Raw genomic sequence first — 21,485 nt, forward strand, 5'->3', positions numbered from 1 at the left:
CAATGATTTATCTCTCATCCACCCATGATTGATGTATTTATTTTATTACTTTGCCCGCCCGATCTGTGTTAAAAAAAAACGCGAACCACACGCTACGTTTTGGTAGCCCGTCTGGAAAAACACACAGCACCCTCAGTTGGGCTTTGCGAGCCCTGGGAGTCTGAACCCGAATCGCAAAGAACCAACAAATAAGGGATTCTCCAGCCTGTGACAGCATGCTAAGTAATGCTCTGTTAGACACATCACGTACACATAACAAATACAATCTGTAACAATGCAATATTATCCCATATAAAAACCACGTTTTACTCACATAAGTGTGTTGCACCATTCCTGTCTGATCCAATATAGAAGGAACAGCATTGAGTTTTAATCTCAATATGTCTGAAAATCCAGTGTCGACCTGTGTCTTGTTTAAAAATGATTATCTTGCTATCTTCAGCATGTTTATTGCTCAGTAGCATGATCAGTTTAGCTCCACGAATCAGTAGGCTTTGAGTCAGAGGCGGCGTTTCACCATTCGAATACATCATTAATTTGAGAGCCTAGTTTTCTGGGCCTGATGTCTATAAAAGCTTTTTAACAAGGAAGTTTTCAGCTCTGAAACTTACAGGATATTATTATATTACCATGACCTTTTATAAATCAAAGGCTCAAGGGAAAGTTGATTTCTCAATTCATCACCCCTTTAAAACACCAGTTGTAAACAGGAATGTGTCTCCGTTGTCTACTTGTGATCTGATCAACCAAAATGTATCTGAATACCAGGGGCTAAGTAAAGTTCAAATAAACAATCAATCAATGAAACATTAATGACATTTGCTATCAGTTTGTTTGCTTCTTTTAACAAGGCATTTACTAACACTCTTCTTTATTCTTTAGGTTGGCCCTAAAACGACTGCAAATGTTACTCAGTGTCTGTGTAACCATTTAACCTTTTTTGGGAGCAGTTTCTTTATCATGCCCAATACGGTAGATCCGTCCAAGTCTGCTGAACTTTTTTCCAACTTTGCAAACAACCCAGTGGTGGTGTGCTTTATCGGGGCTATCTTCTTAGTTTACGCCCTGGCCGCGGCATGGGCGCGCAGGAAGGACCTACAGGACAAAACTAAGGTGTGTTTAACTTTACTGCATCTGTAGTCTCTATCCACCATTAATTTTTTGTTTTAAAGTCATGTTTTTTATTTTTATGTTTTATGTTTTGTATAATATTTGATACATCAGGCTTTTATGGCTCATATAGATGGATCTTAAAGAACGCACAGACGAAGCAAAAATATGCAATTTGGTGCAGTTGCTGATATTTTTTATGGCTGATATTTAAGTTGAAAATCTGTTATCTTTCCATTCAATGAGGTCTTTATAACAGTATAGCAGATTACTTACATAAAATGTGTATAAATATCAGATGTCACTCTATATCTCCCAATAATGTCTTAAGATGCCATTTAAATGTTTAGTGTTATGTAGGTTTTATTGTGGGGGCAAAACATATAATACAATGCAATGATGATGATTGAAAGATGAACATTTCTAAAAAAAAATACATGGAACATATTTGATACTCGCATTTAACATTATTTTTCTAAACAATTATATATGGATAAGTAAACTTTAGTGGCTTCAGTCCAGTAAATGTTCATCTTTATAAATTACTAACAATATAAAAGTTATTATGTTTACTTTATAAGAAAAAAATTATTAAAGATTTTATTTCAAAAAGATACATAAACCACAAGCTGATGGTATACATATTTTAGAGTGATACTAAAAGGCCTTTTATTTGCAGAAGGCATGTGGTAGATTGTGTACAACAGTTTTTCCAGCAAAGTTTTGACACTGTTGATAATTGAAGGGCTTATAAATTTGCCTCCCAAATATGTTATCGTACACTGTAAAAAATTATATGTTCAATAAGTAATTACAACATATGTTTTTACATTGTTTTAACTCATCAAAATAAGTTAAGAAATGTTAAAGTTTTTTATAAGTTATACAAGATGTAACTCATTTTTTAAAGTCAGTTTAACATAATCTAAATTGAAATAACTTAAACATCCAAGTCGATTGTACTGCAAAAGTTCAAAATGTGCTTTTTTTTTTTTTTTTTTTTTTTTTTTTTACAGTGTAGGGTTTATAGCCTATGCATATCCCAGGTTATTATACAGTACATGATTCAGAATGTTTATCATCATATCATCTTTTAAGAAAATTTAATTTGTCAAAATGTAGTTTTATCAAATTAATGAAAGCTAACTCAACTTTTCCGATATTGACATTTAGAAAACTCGCACAGTTTCAGGATCCATTCTGGTTTGTAACATGCTCTCTTCACAATCCAATTCATTTATGATGGATAAAATCGACTATTAATTAAATTTTTTGTGAAATATCCCGATGATGCACTCAAAAAAGTACATCAGATCTGAGAATAAAAAAGGGGCATGCAGCAAGTCATTTCAAGCTCTAGCATTGGCTGATATACAGTGGATATAAAAAGTCAACACCCATGTTAACTTAAAGGGTTAGTTCACCCAGAAATGAAAATTCTGTCATTATTTGCTTGCCCTCATGTTTTTCCAAACCCATAAGACTCACTTCGTTCATATTTGGAACAAAAATCAAGATCATTTTGATGAAATTTGAGAGCTTCCCTCCATTGAAAGATACACAACCACCACAATACAATACAGACGCTTCAAAAAGTTCATAAAATTAATTCATATAAATTGAGCAGTTTAGACCAACATTTTCTGAAGAGACTTGATCGCTTTATAGGGTAAACATATTTAATTTAGACTTTTATTCACATATAAACATCGATCAGTGAACATAGAAGCTCAAAGCATTAAAGTGGTAGTTGCATAGATTTCAATTGAGGGACAGAAAGCTCTCAGATTTCAACAAAAGGATCTTCAGTTGTGTTCAGAAGATGAACTTACAGGTTTGGAACGGCACGAGGGTGAGTGACCGAATTTTTGAACTTTCCCTTTTAAAACATAAAAAATAAAACCTATGCAATGCCAATGAAAACCAAATTGTCAGAGAAACTAGTCTAACTGCATAAGTGTGCACACCCATGAAATAATAAGATATATTCTTTAAAGGTGAAGATTACTGTGCTGGAGGACAATGATCCCTTCGCTGAGTACCGATACTTGCTGAAGATCAGCACTGGACATCGCATGGGAGCCTCCACTTCATCACGGGTTAGCATGTGCTTTTATCCTAAGCACTTCTTCAGGAATTCTGACCATATGTTACATACCAACTCTGCATTGTCACTTCAGGTCGTAGTGACGCTACAAGGTACAGAGGGAGAATGTGAGCCCCATCACCTGACTGACCCCGATAAGCCGGTGTTTGAAAGGGGAGGTGTGGACCTGTTCTTACTGACCACCCCCTTCCCATTGGGAGAGTTGCAGAGCATCAGACTGTGGCATGACAACACAGGAGATCATCCTGCTTGGTAAAATGGTGTTAAAAGAACAGTTCACCTACTACAGTCATTGTTTACTCACCCTCAATATTTGTCCTAAACGGTCGGGCGGTCACACTACACTTTTCGTTCTATTAACTTCCATTCATACACATGCCAATGTGGGAAAGAGGAAACACAAGCTCAAGCAACAACATTTTGCTGCGTTGCAAAGTTCAAATTTGTACAAAAAAAAAAAAAAAAGATTTTATATGTTGAATTATGTTTTTAAAAAAGACAGTTGCAGTGTCCATAAACATTTTGCACGCTCAAAGTCTAGTGTGACCACAGCTTAAAGCATTAAATACATAAAGTAAAAAATGGCCACACTTTAGTATGTTTTTTTTTTTTTACTTTATCTAGTTGCTTATTAGTTTGCATATTGGTTTTTTATTAGTAGTTATAAAGCACATATTAATGGATTATTCTGCATGACCATATTCTACACCCTTAATCCTACACAATACCTACATTTAAACCATACAACAACTTTTAATAAGCAGTAAATTAGAAGCTTATTGAGGCAAAAGTCATAGTTAATATGGAATATGTGAATATACCCATACTAAATTTACCTAAAAAAAGTGTTTTTTTGCTAACTGACTATGCTTTAAGACAGTATAATGGCATGATAATTGAAAATAAATTAAAATGTATTAATTAAATGCAATTATCGGCTCACTTAAGCTGGGCCTAAGTACATCTTTATATGTCATTTCTCTAGAATGTACTGGCAAGCATTTATGATAAACTAAAATATACTTTAATGTAATTTCTATTGAATCCTGAATGTCATGTGTTTTTGTCACAAACTGCTCTGAGACATGGGTTTTATTGGGGCAATCCAGAATTGTAATCCATAAAACAGGAAATGGGTCAAAACAGGCCAGATAATCCAAAAAGACAACAGGGCAGACAAACCCCAGGCAAAGAGGGAAAACCATGAAAAGATCAAAAGCCATGAGACAGGAAACCAGAGGAAGTGCGTTTAGAAATTCAGTGTGACATATACAAGACTTTGCTTCAGCTAGCGTGTGTTTGAAAAAGTTTATATTTTCAGGTATGTTAACTCCGTGATGGTTGAAGACCTGCAGACTGAGCAGATATGGCACTTCCTGTGCAGCTCGTGGCTGGCTGTTGATATAGATGATTGTACTGTTGAAAGAGTGTTTCCTGTTGCATCAGAGATGGAGATGAAAGGCTTCAGGTGAGTTCACTCTTTCTTGGTGCAAAAAAAGAAAAGACTATTTGAAAATGCAACTAAAAGACTCTCCTTTCTGCAGCAATTTATTCTTCATGAAGACAACAACAGACTTCTGTGACGGGCACATCTGGTATTCTGTGGTCAGCCGACCCCCCAGCAGCACCTTCACCCGTGTGCAGCGTGTCTCATGCTGTTTCTCAGTGCTGCTCTGCTCCATGTTGGCCAGTATCATGTTCTACGGGATTCCCACAGACCCCACTGACCAGACAATGGATTTGGGTATGATTCAACTTTATTTTGAAGGTCCACTTTAGACATTCTACTAACTATAAGTAACTTAGCAACCAACTATATGTCATTAGAGTATTAGAAGACTGGTAGGGTTAGTGTTAAGCACCTTTTACACTGAGATTCCGACATAATACACGGATAATGCGACCCTGCATTTGTTCCCGGGCCGCTAGATTTGGTCCATTCACACTGCCAGCGAAATACCGTAATATGTGCGCTTTCACACACAACCCGTAAAGGTCCCGGATCGAGTTGACACGTGACATCCTGATGTGACGTATAATGGAGAGCGATCTCAGCTTCAGCACGGATAGTAAGGAGCTCCGTGGTCTCGACTTGTGTCCAGTTTGCGCACATTTCTGCTTGTTTAATTTTAGTGTCTTTTGTATATGAACACTCTTTGCGTTTAAAACACCGACTAGCTCTTCTGGCACTGCAGGGTTGTATTATTGAAAAAACAAGCTCGGAGACGCATGATAACACGTTGCGGCATCAGTTTCGGCTTTTGTTCACACAGCGCTCGTCCCGGATCGAATCCCGCAATGTTACTAGGTCCCCGACCCGGGTTCAATTCGGTTATCAATTCCGGGACGTGGTTGCTTTCACACAGAAGGCGACCCGGCAATGTTCCAGGAATATTGCGGGTCCAACGTGCAGTGTGAAAGGGGCTATAGTAGAATAAGTTTATGTGTTTGCAAAGTTACGTGTAGTCAGTAGAATGTCTATTGGGGAGCATCACAATAAAATGTTAGCAGATATTAAGCAGACAGTCAACTAATACTTAGTTGACTTTAGAGTTAGTTGACATGCAGATGCAAAGTTATAGTTAGTAGAATGTCTAAAGTTAGCTAGAAACGCAGTGCTACTTAAACATAATTGGATAATAGTCCTACTTATGTTCAATGATAAGGAAATGAAGCAATTTATTGACTTATAAAGCTGTTTTTTAAAATGTCTATTCAAAGATTTACTTGTCATGCCAACCTCGGTTTTTAAAATACTATGTCCTGTGTGTGTGTGTGTGTGTGTGTGTGTGTGTGTGTGTGTGTGTGTGTGTGTGTGTGTGTGTGTGTGTGTGTGTGTGTGTGAAAGCTATTAAGAAGAATATCATATTAATATTTGAATATTTTAATTGATTGACAGCTCTAGTCAAAACTGATGTTTGGTTTGGATGGTCACACATTAAGTTTAGGGTCCAGTTCCCTCGATAAACTCCTAATTACTGCTTATTAATAGTTAGTGTGGTAGTTGTTAAGTTTAGGTATTGTGTAGGATTAAGGGATGTACAATATGCTCAGGCAGAATGAGGCATTAATATGTGCTTTATAAGTGCTAGTAAACAGCCAATATCCTAGTAATATGCATGCTAATAAGCAACTAGTAAATTGTGAAATTTGGACCCTAAACTAAAGTGCTACCATTTGAATTCTCTTTTGTTCAAAGGCCCGATTAAACTGACCTTCAGTCAGGTGAAGATTGGCATCCTGAGCTCCTTTGTTGTTTTCCCCATCAACCTAATAATTGTGGGAATCTTCAGACACTCACGTCCCCGAAAAAAGAAGGCAAAGAAACAAAAGGCACATAAGCAGCCTAAGCCCCTTCAGATGGAGAAAGAGATCCCATATGAGGCCTTCTCTCCACATTTTGAGAACAATTTAACAGTAGATTTCCTCATCACTGTAAGTCCTCCATGTTTTATTAATTATGCATAAAATATTTGTTTATACAAAATTTTTTAATTTTTTTTTGTTGCAGCTAGTGATGGTAACAGATGAAAATATAAAAAAAATAAATTGCCTAGTTGCCTTAATTTAGAATTCATTGGAATTAAAAAATTGAGTTAATACAATGACCTTTTTTGATAATCGACAACTTTTTAAAAATATTATTAAAAGATTTTGTAAGCATATTGGTTAATTGTGTGTTTTATTTGTGATGACGCAGTGAAACATGGCAAATTTTTATGTGGTTCAGATTCAATAATATTTTGAGTTTATATTTATTAAACCAATTTCCTTTATTGTATTAACTTAAAACTTTAATTTCAATAAACTCAACATTTTAAGGCAACCAGGTTACTTACTATTTTAAGGTAAAGCAACAATCTTTTTTACATTGGGGTAGTACTTTTATATATAGCATGTCGACCTTATTCATGTACCTACACTCTTTATTAATAATAAAGGTTATTTATTGGCATTGATGGTTCCATGAACAACCTTTAATAATTCACCCAAAAATAAAAATGTGGTCATTAATTACTCACCCTCATGTCACTGACAGCTACGCAACTACCACTTTGACGCTTCAAAAAGTTCATAAAGAGGTTGTAAAGCTAATCCATACGAATTGAGCGGTTTAGTCAAAAATGTTCTGAAGAGACTCGATCGCTTTAAATAATGAACAGGTTTAATTGAGGCTTTTATTAACATATAAAGCATCAGTGTGGTAGTTGCATAGCTATCAATGGAGGGACAGAAAGCTCTCAGATTTCATCAAAAAGATCTTCATTTGTGTTCTGAAGATGGAACAACATGAAGGTGAGAAATTTAATTTTTGCACAAAAGGTTCCTTATCAGTCGAAAAATGTTCTTTAGGGTAATAAGTTGTTCTTCGCATGAAGAAAAAAATATGGTTCTTTTAAGAACTGTTCATTGAAAGGTTCGGTGAGAAACTCAAAATGGTTCTTCTATGGCAATATAATTCCCTTTTTTTGGAAACTTTATTTTTAAGAGAGTACACTAACTACAATATTTATTTATTTATTTTTGAAAGAAAAATAATATGCTTTGCCAAGGCTGCATTTATTTGTTCAAAAATACAGTCAAAACAGAATGAAATATTAATACAATTAAATAGCATTACAATGAACTATTCTATAAAAAATACTGATTTCAAACTATTGTGACATGTTACATGATCCTACAGAAATCATTCTAATATGCTAATATGCTACTTAAAATATTATTATCATCACAAATGAAAAATGCTGTGCTGCTTTATTGTAGTGTGGAACAATTTTTTTTAGGATTCTTTGTTGAATAGGAAGTTCAAAAGAACATAATTTATTTGAAATAGATTTTTGAAACATTATTTAGTGTAATTTTTGATCAAATGAATACATCCTTTGTATTCATTAAAAAAATAAATTTAAAAAAAAATATTAATTATCATCAAACATGGGTATACTGTAATTACTTGATGTGTTTATTGCAACATTATTTAGCCAAAATTTTTCAGTAACACTTTATTTTACAGTTTCCCATCTTACATGTACTTCCTATGGTAAAAACACGCAACTAACCCTAACTTTAGTTACACATGGTTAAGTATTATTACTCAGTACTTATATGTGTAATTACACTGCAGCCAGGACAGCTTATAATAAAGTGTAACCGTTTTTCATTAGGACATACAGAGGATCACATACCTGTTTGGAAATGCCATGAGATGCCCTGTCCTGAAAACACAGAAGGACTCTGATAAGACAGACATCATCACTTTACTGTCAGAGCTGCAGAACTTCATCGAACAACAGCACTTCATACACAAAAATGAAACCTCCTCCGTTTTCTGGCCCTACAGCCATCATCTGTCCAAACAACTTGAAAACTTGGAGGGAGAAGTGAAGCTGTTGGGGCCTTCAGGCTTTTCTAGGCCCGGGTGCTACGGTCAGGTTTTACTGCAGATCCAGAGCATGAAGAAACTGCTGGAAAGTCAGCAATCCTCCAGACCCTTCACTGAGCAGTGGACCTGTGCTTTGAGCCCCAAAAAAGAGCGCAGCAGCAGCAGGAAGGGTCTGCCCTGGTGGTGTGTGTATGTGGGATGGCTGCTTGTTGCAGCCACAAGTGTGATATCAGGGTACTTTACCATGTTGTACGGATTGAAATATGGAAAGGATCTCTCGGTCAGCTGGATAATCTCCATTGTGTTGTCCTTCACTGAGAGCCTCTTCTTCACCCAGCCCGTAAAAGTAAAGAGCTGTAGTCAAAATGCGACATATATGTATTGTTTTATAATGTTATGTTTTTTGTGTTTGACTATGTTATTGTGTGTTTCATATGGCAGGTGTTTTGTTTGGCAATTTTCTTTGCGTTGGTGGTGAAAAAAGTCAATTTTGAGGATGAAGAACTTTTAGAAATTTTACGTAAGAAAACCTCCACTTGCTCAGGTATGTGGCACAGCCAACACTTGTGAAAAGAAATGAGCTTTATTGTGTTGTATGTGCAGTTATTCCGTCATGTCTTAAAAGGAACCTATTATTCTCTCTTGGTTTTGTTTTTGGGGTTTAATAGAATAGATTTTTATGCTTGAATGTTCAAAATTAATAATAATTATTAGTTAGATTTATATAGTGCTTTTCTGGGTAGTCAAAGCGCTCTAAATACAGAAGGGGGAATCTCCTCAACCACCACCAGTGTGCAGCACCACTGGGATGATGTGACGGCAGCCATATTGAGCCAGAACGCTCACCACACACACCAGCTGATTGGTGGAGCAAAGACGGAGTGATGAAGCCAATCAGGATATGGGGATTATTAGAAGGCCATGATGTGTCCATCATGGCCTTCTAATAATCCCCATATCCTGATTTTGCCCATATCCCCATTTGCCAATGGGCAAATTTGGCCAGGATGTCAGGGTTACACCCCTACTCTTTTTCCAAAGGACATCCTGGGATAAAAAAGTGTAATAGCACCCCATTGAAACTGTATTCTAAAAAAACTGTACTTGTGTTTAAAAAATAATGTTACAGTACACCTTTAAAAAGTCACGTTGTGATCATGTCAAATTAAATGTCATGTATTTACAATAATTACAAATATGTATTTACACAATTTTCAAAAATGTCAAGTATATCTTAGTTTACCATAAATGCTTTCAGTACATTCAGCATTAGACTTTGACCATATATATATATATATATATATATATATATATATATATATATATATATATATATATATATATATATATATATATATATATATATATATATATATATATATATATATATATATATATATATATATATATATATATATATATATATATATATATATATAATGACAAAAGTAATTATGACATTAATATAAAGATGTGTTCAAAAACATTTTTGGATTAGAATATCCAACAATCACTAGAATCATGTTATATATTTTGTAGACCTGTGTACTTATATTATCCCAAATGTTTCCAAGAATGTTTAAATCCAGAGAAATAAGCCAAATCAAAGTCATCACGCTATGCCTTTATTTTGAATAATTGACCTCTAGTCAATAATTTTGAATAATTTGCTCTAGCGTCAAAATATGACATATCATGGCTTTAAGAAACCTCTTTTAAAGGATTTTATTTCCTATATCCTATTTCATAAGTGAAGGTCTCTCCTAATCATTTGAAAGAGCTGAATTGATCTTTTTTAAATTTGCATTCAATTATGGTCTATTCCCTAGATGATTTCAATGGAGTTCGACTTGCCAAGAGGGTTTGCTCACACAGCTTCTATCAGCCTCCACCTTCCAGTGATATTGAAAAGATAAAGAGAAACATGGTCAAACAGCAGAAAGCACGGGCGCTCATCATAGAGATTTTAGGTAGGAAAAACAACTGTTCAGCCAATGACTATGTAAAAGAACAGTTTACAGTCCTCAGATCTGTGTTTCCTTTGCAGTTTTTCTGGGGTTCTTGTGGATGCTGCTCTTGGTGGCATATGGTCAACGAAATGAAAATGGATTCTACCTCACTGAACACATCCGGCAGAGCTTCAGAAAGGGCATTTCAGAAAGTATGAACCACAATGACGTGTTCACCTGGGCTAATGATACACTTCTTAGCAACCTGTTTGGAGAACAGCCAGGTAGTTCCTTTATCTTGATTTGTCAAGAATATAACAAGTGCACAACAATCTTCTTTAATTTGTATTTAACCCTCATCCTCTCCTTGCAGTCAAAACAAGTGTAACAAAACCTGAAGTGTAACAAAACCTTCCCTTGCGGGTCATAATGATCCGAAGACTTAATATTATAGCCTGTTTTGGTCCCGAAAGTTTGTATAATTTAATTTTTGATAATATATTTTTAATAGACGTATGCAAATTTATTTGTATGTACATTTAAATTACTAGATTTAATCAATACATAATTTTAGCACATTCTTCACATTCTTTGAACTTACATTAAAAATAACTCCAATATATGCATAACCAGCCCAAATCAGCTCAAAATATCTCACACTGAGTCAATTTGGTAGTCTCTGCCGACCTCCTGTGGAATTTTTTTTTATAATATAATAATGATATTTCATGACTCTTGCCAATAGATGGCTTTTTAGCTCTATATGGAGCAAATGAGCTGTTCCATTGGGTCCTAAACTCAATTACACATGTAGATATTATAAAACCTTTTTTCTTGGTACAGTTTTAGCATTTTGTGTTTTAATTTTGAGAATTTTTTTTTTTTCTGTATACACTGAAGCATATTCATATTCCATTAATTCCTAAGAGAGTCAGATTGACCCAAGAGGGAAGGATTTGTTACTTTTTTTTATTATTATTACAGCCACATACACATTTTTTTTTAAACAGTCAATTTTTTGTGTGTGTGTATTCATGGATCAAGTGCAAGAAAAGACTTAATGTCTTGGACCACTCCGATGAACATTACATTTTGTAAAAACAAGATAAAATGAGTTTCATGTCAAAATGACCCGAGGGAAGGAAAAGGTAGTCATGGATCATAAGATCTATAAGGACTCCTAACAAATGTCTTCTTATTTTATGTTATTTATACTAATCTGCTATTCCAACTCAGGTATTTATCAGAAGGATCACGAGTGCTTTAGTTTTAACCCATTAAGCTCCAGTAAATAGCCACATTATTGACTGATGTGTTTAATGACTATTTCATTTTAAATTTCAAGGCTTTATAACAGATGGAAACTCAAAACTTGTTGGGGGTGCTCGTCTTCGTCAAGTTAGGGTGTCGAGAGACTCCTGTACGATTGCTAAGTCCATGCGTCAAGCTGTTCCTCACTGCAATGCCCCTTACTCTTGGGAAAATGAGGACATGGGCTCCTACGGTCCAGGCTGGGAAGAGTTCAATTTTGTAAATGGCTCCAAGGACACTGTCACAGCTTGGCAGTACCAAAGCCAGTCCACGCTCAAAGCAGTCCCTGTCTGGGGTATGATTGCGCTATATAGAGGAGGAGGCTATGTTATGGACCTTGGTTCTGACCTGGAAAATGCAAGCAGGTGAGTAATTGCTTAAATACAACCTACAACAAAATTGCATATTTTCCGCATGAATTGGCAACCTTCCCTTGAGCTTTTATATATAATAGGTCATGATAACATAAGAGTATCCTGTACATTTCAGAACTGAAAACATCCTTGTTTGCCAAAGAAAAGCTTTTATAGACATCAGGCCCAGAAAACGATCGTGTTTGCATCTTGACGTCATCTAGTGGCGAAACAACCCTCTACAGAATAATAAGCTGTGTGTTTTCCAGGTTATTAAACCGTACACCCGTCGGTAGAAATATTTTTTTTGTCATCTGGGCGCTCGCGCACGTGTGTGTGTGTGTGTCTCCACACTTATATACACAGATTGTGCGGCCCATGTAAGAAATAATATTCCAATCAAACGCAGGTGGATGAGAAATAAATCATTGTGTTTGTTAGATAAAGACGTTTACGAGGCCTGTGATCGAGAGAATAATTTCGGTTTCTGCTTTCAAAATAATCCCTCCCTCATGTCAACTGAACTGACAGGGGAGCTGAAGCTCATTAAATATGCAAATATTATCCAATCCTAGTCGTGGGCGTTTAATTACAAGTCTCCAGTGCGTCACACCCATCAGAACCCAGCGTTCAGGAGAGAGCCTCAAAACCAGTTTAGAAAATAGCCTATTACTTATTAGTTATGATGTTTTTGGATGTAAAAACCACACAAACATCATTCGTTTTCCTCAGACAACAGTATAAAAAAATACAAAAAGCCAGTTCATGACACCTTTAAATTCCGAGAAAGTTTTTGGGATGTGCCTTGGAAGAGATCTTGACCAAAAATGTATGCACTACTTTAGCCATGTTGTCAGTATCATGTGACCTTCCAGCTTCAGTTTCACTTCACCTCAATTCACAAATCCTCTCCCATGGCCTCATGGGATAGTAAAGTGTCCATCATATGCACATTTCAGAATCTTGACAGAAGTAGTAGATCATCCGGGTAATTTTTGCCTACTCTTTAATGATAACTTTGAATTTGGACATACTTCTTTTGTCACATACTATTTTTCGCCTACTATATAGGCGAATGCAATTTTGCGTATGCGTATGCGTATGCAATTTTGGATGCAGCCAAATACTTTTATTAAGTGACTCTGCACACTGAAATAGGACAGCAGAAAGTATTGTTACAAAAAATGTTTACCTTTTACCTTTAAAGCCTTCAATTTGAAAATGTTGTCTACTACCCTTGTGAAAATGTTATGCTTAATTGTAATTAATGTGTATATAATGGGTATATTTTATGCATACTAACCTAACAACATACCTCCTTTCAACCACCAGGAAGCTTCAATATCTATTTAACTCCACCTGGTTGGATATGTATACAAGGGCGGTTTTTATAGAGTTTACGGTGTACAATGCTAATGTCAACCTGTTCTGCATTGTCACGCTGATACTGGAGAGCACTGCAGTGGGTGAGGAAAAAGAACAATCTTCCCCATTCCTAAAAAACGTTTATGTTCCATTAAAAAGCTGAGTTTACACTTTTTATTTTACAGGCGCATTTCAGTTTCGCAGTGTGGTGCAGAGTGTCCGTCTCTACCAGTCCACAGGTGGCTTTCAATCGTTTCTCATGGCCTCTCAGGTCTTTTATTTCCTCTTCATCATCTACTACATGTTTTTGCAGGTCAGTTCTCTTAAAGCGTAATTTCATTGCAATTAGGAATAGTTCACCCCAAAACGATGAAAATTTCAAAATCATTTGCTTACCTCAAGCTTTCCCAAACCCATATGACTTTCTTTCTTCAGTGCATTCTAAAATACAGGTTACAAAAGGGGTTTTCCACAGCGAATGCCATATAAGAATCATTTTGAGTTTCCCAGATTCTGAAAAGAACCATTGTCTGTGAAGAACATTTTAATAATCTAAATAATCTTTTTCCACTATAAATAAGTTTTTGTGGAACTGAAAGGTTCTATGGATGTTAAAGGTTCTTCTTGGAACATCGATGCCGATACAGAACCTTTATTTTTAAGAACACGAGCATATTTATGCAGCGCAAACATACAGTTGTGGTCAGAATTATTTTCACCTCTTGTAAATATGATCTCTGTAAAAATTAATTCTGCATTTTTTTTTATCCTTTTGATCTTTCATTTAAAAATGTGCAAAAATCTAACCTTTCATCGAAGTAAAACAATTGAAACTAGGGGTAAATCCTTTTAATTATTAAATACATTTTGCAAACACCTTTCGCCAAGATAATAGCTCTGAGTCTTCTTCTATAATGCCTGATGAGTTTGGAGAACACCTGACCAGAGATCAGAGATCATTCCTCCATACAGAATCTCTCCAGATCCTTCAGATTCACAGATCCATGTTAGTGCTTCTTCTCTTCAGTTCATCACTCGTTCTCTAAAGGGTTCAGGTCAGGAACTGGGACGGTCATGGTAGAAGCTTAATTTTGTGCTCAGTGACACATTTGTGTGTTGATTTTGATGTTTGTTTTAAATCATTGTCCCGATGGAAGATCCAACCACGGCCCATTATAAGATTCCTAGCAGAGGCCGTCAGGTTTAGATTTGTTATCTGATGGTATTTGCTAGAATCCATGATACCATGTGTCTGAACAAGATGTCCAGGACCTCCAACAAAAAGACGATTGCGAGACGATGCCAAAGATGCCTATTTAAAACATGTTTTTTAAGTGTAGTCATTGTAGCCAATCACAGACATATATGTTGAGACCTTGAGCACAACGGCCAATCAGAGGTGCTTAAGAATCCATTCAACTGGGGAAAAGGGAAATGCTAGTATCGTCACATTTTTTAAATTACACTTGTACCGAAGTTTGTATTTTTGACAACTCTAGCTGTTATAATGAGACAAAATCATTTGCCGTTGTGCCGATTTGTGTTGTGAAAGTTGCTCTATTACATTCCAGTGATGAAATATGCGTGTCCTGGAAATGGAAAACCTCAGGTGCCGCTTCACTCACTTTCTCTTTTTGGAAAGGTGAATGAAACAGAAAGGCTCTTTCTCTCGTTCTCACTCTGTGATTTCTTTAAAAAGCGTAATATTAACTGTGCATCTGCCAGTAAATGATGTTGTAGGCTACGCCCAAAACGTTATTCAAAAGACATCATCCAGATGTGCCAATCACCAGAGCTAGTATATGAAAAATACTACAGGAAATCTCTGCACAAGTTTTGTTTTTCATTATTCTACTTATTTTGTACTTTTATAACTCAAGAGATGCTTTTCAGTTATATAGCTGATTGTGACCAAATAACTTTAGTTATTTTTTTATCAGCCCTACAAAAACGAGTGCATTCTGTTTACTGCTTTAGTGCTTAATACACTAAAGAAGACTTTACTGTACCAACTACCTCAAGGAGGACTAAATACCGTTATGTGGAACAAACTAATTTGCACTACTGTCTATTTAAAATAATTGAAAATGAACCTCCCAGCAAGCAATTCTATAAAAAAAATATATATATATATTGCCGTCAAAACACAGCACCTGACGTCTAAGAATAGACTAGTCATCTAGAACATGAACATGTCAATGAAATGAAACTAAACACCTTGTAGTCACTGTTGACTCTCCTTACATGATGGAATAGCATACATCTTGCAAGTTATTTTGGCAAAAACAACATGTTACCAAACTCAAGGTTATTTTGGCTAGAAGTGGGTTACTCATAGCCGGACTATAATGACGAAATGACAGCTATTGCTTCGGATTTGTATTGAACTCTAATTCAACTGTGACCCCAGAACTGAAGTACATGCAGAACCGTGGCTTATGTGTACGGTTACACCTCTACTAAACAGCTCCTTCTTTTCTTTCACAGAATGAAATTCTTAAAGGGTTACTTCACCCAAAAATGAAAATTATATCATTAATTACTTACCCTAAGGTCGTTCGACACCCGTAAGACCTCCGTTCATCTTCGAAACACAAATGAAGATTTTTTTTGTTGAAATCCGATGTCTCAGAAAGGCCTTCATTGACACCAATGTCATTTCCTCTCTCAAGACCCATGAAGGCACTACGTCGTCACAAAGCCCATCTCACTACAGTGACTCTACAATCATTTTATGAAGCGACGAGAATAGTTTGTGTGTGCAAAAAAACAAAATAACGACTTAGATAGTGATGGGCAGATTTCAAAACACAGCTTCGAAGTTTATGAATCAGTGTATCGATTCATGATTCGGATCGCCAGTGTCATGTGATTTCAGCAGTTTGGCGGTTTGACACGTGATCCGAATCAAGAATCAATACACTGATTCATAAAGTTTGAAACTTTGTTTTGAAATCGGCCCATCACTATGTAAGTCGTTATTGAAAAAAATTGTTGGGACACAAACTATTCTCGTGTCTTCATAAAATGATTGTAGAGTCACTGTAGTTAGATGGGCTTTGTAATGACGTCTTTAGAGCCTTTATGGGTCTTGAGAGAGGAAATGATATAGGTGTCAATGAAGGCCTTTCTGAGCCATCGGATTTCAACAAAAATATCTTCAATTGTTTCCGAAGATGAAACAAGGTCTTACGGGTGTTGAACGACATTAGGGTAAGTAATTAATGACAGAATTTTTATTTTTGGGTGAAGTAACCCTTTAAGTATTTAATGATAGAAATTAAACTTATGGGTGAACCGTTCCTTAAATTGCAATGCTCACATTAAACCATTCATATTTGAACAGGGAAAGCTGATGAAGAAGCAGAAATGGGCATATTTCAAAAACAAGTGGAATCTGTTAGACCTGGCCATCATCATCTTAAGTTGGAGTTCATTATCAGTGTTCATCAAGAGAACCGTGCAGGGAGAAAAAGACATTCAATACTACCAGCAACACAAAGATCAGTAAGTAGATCTTTTCTTTTCAGTGTTTTGATTATGAACATGAGTTGAACATCCCAAGACCCTACATAGAACAAGCGCTTTGGAGAGCGGGTGAACTGAACATGGTAACAGTGCTATTCCTGTGTTGCAGGTTTCCCAGTTTCAATGACACAGTTGTCATAGATTCTACACTGGGATATCTCATGGCTTTCTTGGTTCTTCTGGCCTGTTTAAAACTCTGGCATCTGCTGAGACTCAACCCTAAACTACACCTCATCACCTCCACACTGCAGCGGGCATGGAACGATATGTCCAGTTTCATTGTGGTCATCTTCATTATCCTCTTGGCCTATTCTATTACTGTAAGGGGCAAAAACTGTTTTACTGTGGTTTAAAGTCAACATGAAACAGAAGTTGTGATAGTCTTGTATTCCTCATTGTGGCATATATGTGTCAAACGCTTACCGAATGAGAAAAAATGTAGGGCCGGACCTGATTTTGTCCATAGAGAATTGATTGGTTCATTGGATGATTTTGTTTTGCTATTGGTTGATCTCACGAGTGACAGGTTGTCTTGCCCTCACATCATTAAACACATCATAAGAGAAAATAAAATATAAGAATGGTCAATTTTGATTTCATGGTGACTTTAAAATACAGTTTTGGTAAAATAGGCTCATAAATGTATCTTAACACTGAACAAAACATCAAGATACCTTTTAGCTCTATAAGCAGCAGAACATTTCTGCTGGTCCCTCAGTCAAATAAAAAATCAACCAAAAACAAAATTTTATATTTAAAAAAGCAGAAAAATATCTTTTGACAGAAACACTTACAATTGAAGTTGATGCAGCACATTGAATGGTTGCCCCATAGACTTCAATTTTAGGTGCATTTCAGTCATTTTTCTAATGAAATTAATACCATTTATTTGTTTTTGATAGTGCAATCTAATATTTGGATGGAAGCTGTACTCCTACAAAACTTTGCCAGATGCGTTCAAGACAATATTCTGTTTGCAGTTTGGCATATTCAATTATGATGAGGTATGTAAAATGATTTACAGGTTTTACAATACTTTACATTAGTTAGTGGTAACACTTTACAATAAGGTTCATTAGTTAACTACATTAGTTACCATGAACTAATAATGAACTGCACTTATAAAGCATTTATTAATCTTTGTCAATGTTAATTTCAACATTTATTAATGCATCATTAAAATCGTGTTAACATTATTTAATGCACTGTGAACTTACATGAACAGCTGTATTTTTAAATAACTGACACTAACAAAGATGAACTAATGCTGAACAGAGGTGTTGTTCATGGTTAGTTCATGTTAACTAATGCTAACTAATACAATCTTATTGTAAAGCGTTACCATGTTGGTTAACCACATTACTTAAATGAACTAGCAATGAACAATTCTTTTACAACATTTATTTATCTTACTGACAAGTTATTGTTTACCAATACAGTTGTAATATCAAATGTTGTATCTGTTAACATTAGTTAATGCACTCTCAGCTAACATATTTCATATTTCTAAGTAACATTAAAGGATCAGTTCACTTTAAATTGAACATTTCCTGATAATTTGCATTGATTGGACCTTCAGTTGGAATTGAAATCCACTGTGGAGAAAAATCCTGGATTGTTTTCCTCAAAAAGCTTAATTTCTTTTTAAACTGAAGAAAGAAACATGAACATCTTAGATGAGATGGGGTGAGAGATTTTCATTTTTGAAGTGAACTAATCCTTTAACAACCTAAATAAATGGTGTAAAAGTAGATTTCTTATTGTTATTTAATCCATTAATGTTAACAAATGAGACCTTATTGTAAAGTGTTACCGAAAAGCTTTCCTGCTGTCTCTACAGGTGATTACTTCTGATCCCGTGCTTGGCGCTCTCATCATTTCCACTTGTGTCATCTTCATTACGTTTGTGATACTGACCCTCTTTGTCTCAATCATCCTTGAGGCATTCGGTGAAGAACAGCAGAATCACCAGGTGCTATATGACTTCACTTCATATTTCAGTCTACTGTTAGGCCACATTTACACTCAATGCCCAATTCCCATTTGTTGACTATATATATATTTTTTTTTTCAACAACCACACCAGTTTACAACCTTCTTTTAAAAGTGACCCATATCCAATATCTGCATTTACATTGTACACTTGGTGGAATAACCCAACGTAGATGTAGACCCGAAAAACCAAAAAGGAAGTAAAAATGGCACGATTATCACTGGATGCAGATTAGATGATAATGGATTTTTGATCTTTAAAGGCCAGAAAACATTGGGTTGAGCCTTCGCGCTCTATTGCGGCATTGAAAACAGTCATGTGATCATGTTTTGGGTCCACCTGAGTTGATGTCATTCGCCACTATTGCTTTTTCAATGGGGTACGACTCGCATTGATGGGAATATTTATTTTCCCTACTTCGTCCGTGGGTCTATCTGATATGTCCCACATGGGAATTGGGTGACTTGAATCATGTAATGTAAATGCGGCCTAGTCTACGCTGGTCAGCCACAGCATTAAAACCACTGACAGGTGAAGTCAGTAACATTCATTATATCATTACACATACCAAAGACCTAAAGATGCAGAGAAGTTGCAGAGTCTGTACAGACTTTCATGGCAGTGGTGGCAAAAATTGCTTCAGGAATGATTTGACAAATATGTCAAAGTGTTTAAGGTGTTGTCTTGGTCTCTAAATTCCTCAGATCTCAATCTGATTGCATATCTGTGGCAGGACAAGGGCAACTTTGGTCCTGGAGGGCCACTATCCTGCAGTTTAGCTCCAACCCTGATTAAACCTCACCTGCCTGTAGTTTTCTAGTTATTTAGCTTGTTCAGGTGTGTTTGTTCAAGGGGGAATTTTTGTGCAAAATTTACTTTTACATGGCGTTTGAACATAAATGTGTGTCAGGAGTGTGTGTACATAACCACCCTATAAATGGTAAAAATCCACCCACTCCCATAAATCATAAGCAATGTCTCAGAACAAGCCATTTGTAGTTTCTATGCAATGTGATGTCACATTGTACATGCCCCGCCCACAACTGCACCTTAATAGCATAGACCCCGCCGTCAGTGAGCTACCATGTTTATCTCCTCGCAGAGAATTGAACAGCAGCATTCAAGTAAGAAATGTATTCTTATTAAAAGCTACTGAAGTTATTCGATCAAGAGCTGTGCGTGATTTTCTGTTTTTCTTAATTGTTTGATTCATATACAGCATATACCAGTAGGCACTGTATATTACCAGTACATTTACATTCACAGACATAACCGACTGTCTTTGTGAACTGTGCACGTTTTTTCACATAACCTTGTGTGTGTATTTGAGTTTAAGCACAATAAGACGTGAAAGAGAACTAAGTTTAATGCCCACGGGACATGTCATCTGACATGCAGCATTCTGTGTGTGCTCAAAAAATCATTTATCAGAAATTTAGACTGATATGGCTTTAAAACACGTCCAGAAAATAAACGTTCATGATGATGAAGAACTGCGATGTCGTGTGTGTGACCGTTGTACAGATGATAATCAAAACCAAACAGATGTTTTAGTTTTTGGGAGAGTATCCGTGGCATGAGCTGTACAGGCTCCGCCCTCTTCTGGAAAATTTGTATTTAAAGATAAATGCACAAAAACAGCATGTTTTTCCTTCCACTCAAAAATAGCGATTTACAACATGTATAATAAACGAACTGTGGGGTATTGCGCTAAACTCTGCAGGAGGTTTATTGCGATTCACATGACCTGATGCTAATACCACAGGACACGTTCAGAGATCTTGTGGAGTCCATGCCTCAATGCATCAGAGATGTTTCGGCAGCATGAGGGGGACCTACACAATATTAGGCCAGGAGTTTTAATGTTGTGGCTGATCAGGGTAAGCTGCAAGAGCAAATAGTCACTATGGTTAAAGTTTTAACTGAAATTACTCTTCTAATACTCAGCCTTCAGAGGAAGAGGAAATCGTAGACCTGATTTTCGTGAAGATCCTCAGTCTTTTTGGGATCAAATCTAAGAAGAAAGAAGCAGAAGCATCTCATCATAGTGACAAGAAAACCTAGTTCCCATCATCGGCCTGCAAGAGGATTGCACTTTCTTCCTGCAGTTACTTAATACAAAGAAAATAAATATCTGCATCTCTGTTGAATTTGAACTTTAAAATAACTTCTTCACACATGGTAGTTTTGATCAAACTTTAAATTGTCTTTTCAGGTAAAGCAAAATGCACTTTTATTGACCATATTATTTCTTAAACATGTTCTGTTATAAACTAGCTAGGACAAATGTGTTTAAATGAAGACTACAGTAGACATGTGCTCTTTGTGAACTTGTAACAAACTGTACACTTTGCATGTAGTGAACAAAATAAAACATATTAGGCGA

General features: G+C 35.9%; 1 protein-coding gene across 1 annotated transcript in view; it reads left to right on the forward strand.

Moving 5' to 3' along the window:
* Positions 1 to 21,353, forward strand: part of pkd1l2b (polycystic kidney disease 1 like 2b) — a 44,866-nt gene extending 23,513 nt beyond the window's left edge. Inside the window, exons 18-35 of the mRNA XM_067447864.1 lie at positions 883 to 1,113; positions 3,108 to 3,209; positions 3,291 to 3,469; positions 4,539 to 4,685; positions 4,762 to 4,961; positions 6,417 to 6,652; positions 8,383 to 8,946; positions 9,042 to 9,144; positions 10,430 to 10,570; positions 10,648 to 10,833; positions 11,895 to 12,225; positions 13,546 to 13,679; positions 13,764 to 13,891; positions 16,925 to 17,085; positions 17,216 to 17,426; positions 18,009 to 18,110; positions 18,947 to 19,078; positions 21,047 to 21,353. Coding sequence (XP_067303965.1) covers positions 883 to 1,113; positions 3,108 to 3,209; positions 3,291 to 3,469; positions 4,539 to 4,685; positions 4,762 to 4,961; positions 6,417 to 6,652; positions 8,383 to 8,946; positions 9,042 to 9,144; positions 10,430 to 10,570; positions 10,648 to 10,833; positions 11,895 to 12,225; positions 13,546 to 13,679; positions 13,764 to 13,891; positions 16,925 to 17,085; positions 17,216 to 17,426; positions 18,009 to 18,110; positions 18,947 to 19,078; positions 21,047 to 21,163 — 3,405 coding nt within the window. The 3' untranslated portion in view covers positions 21,164 to 21,353. The remainder of the gene's footprint in view (positions 1 to 882; positions 1,114 to 3,107; positions 3,210 to 3,290; positions 3,470 to 4,538; positions 4,686 to 4,761; positions 4,962 to 6,416; positions 6,653 to 8,382; positions 8,947 to 9,041; positions 9,145 to 10,429; positions 10,571 to 10,647; positions 10,834 to 11,894; positions 12,226 to 13,545; positions 13,680 to 13,763; positions 13,892 to 16,924; positions 17,086 to 17,215; positions 17,427 to 18,008; positions 18,111 to 18,946; positions 19,079 to 21,046) is intronic.
* Positions 21,354 to 21,485: the final 132 nt, after the last annotated feature.

This window comes from Pseudorasbora parva, chromosome 1, assembly GCF_024679245.1.
Source record: "Pseudorasbora parva isolate DD20220531a chromosome 1, ASM2467924v1, whole genome shotgun sequence".
NCBI classification, from domain to species: Eukaryota; Metazoa; Chordata; class Actinopteri; order Cypriniformes; family Gobionidae; genus Pseudorasbora; species Pseudorasbora parva.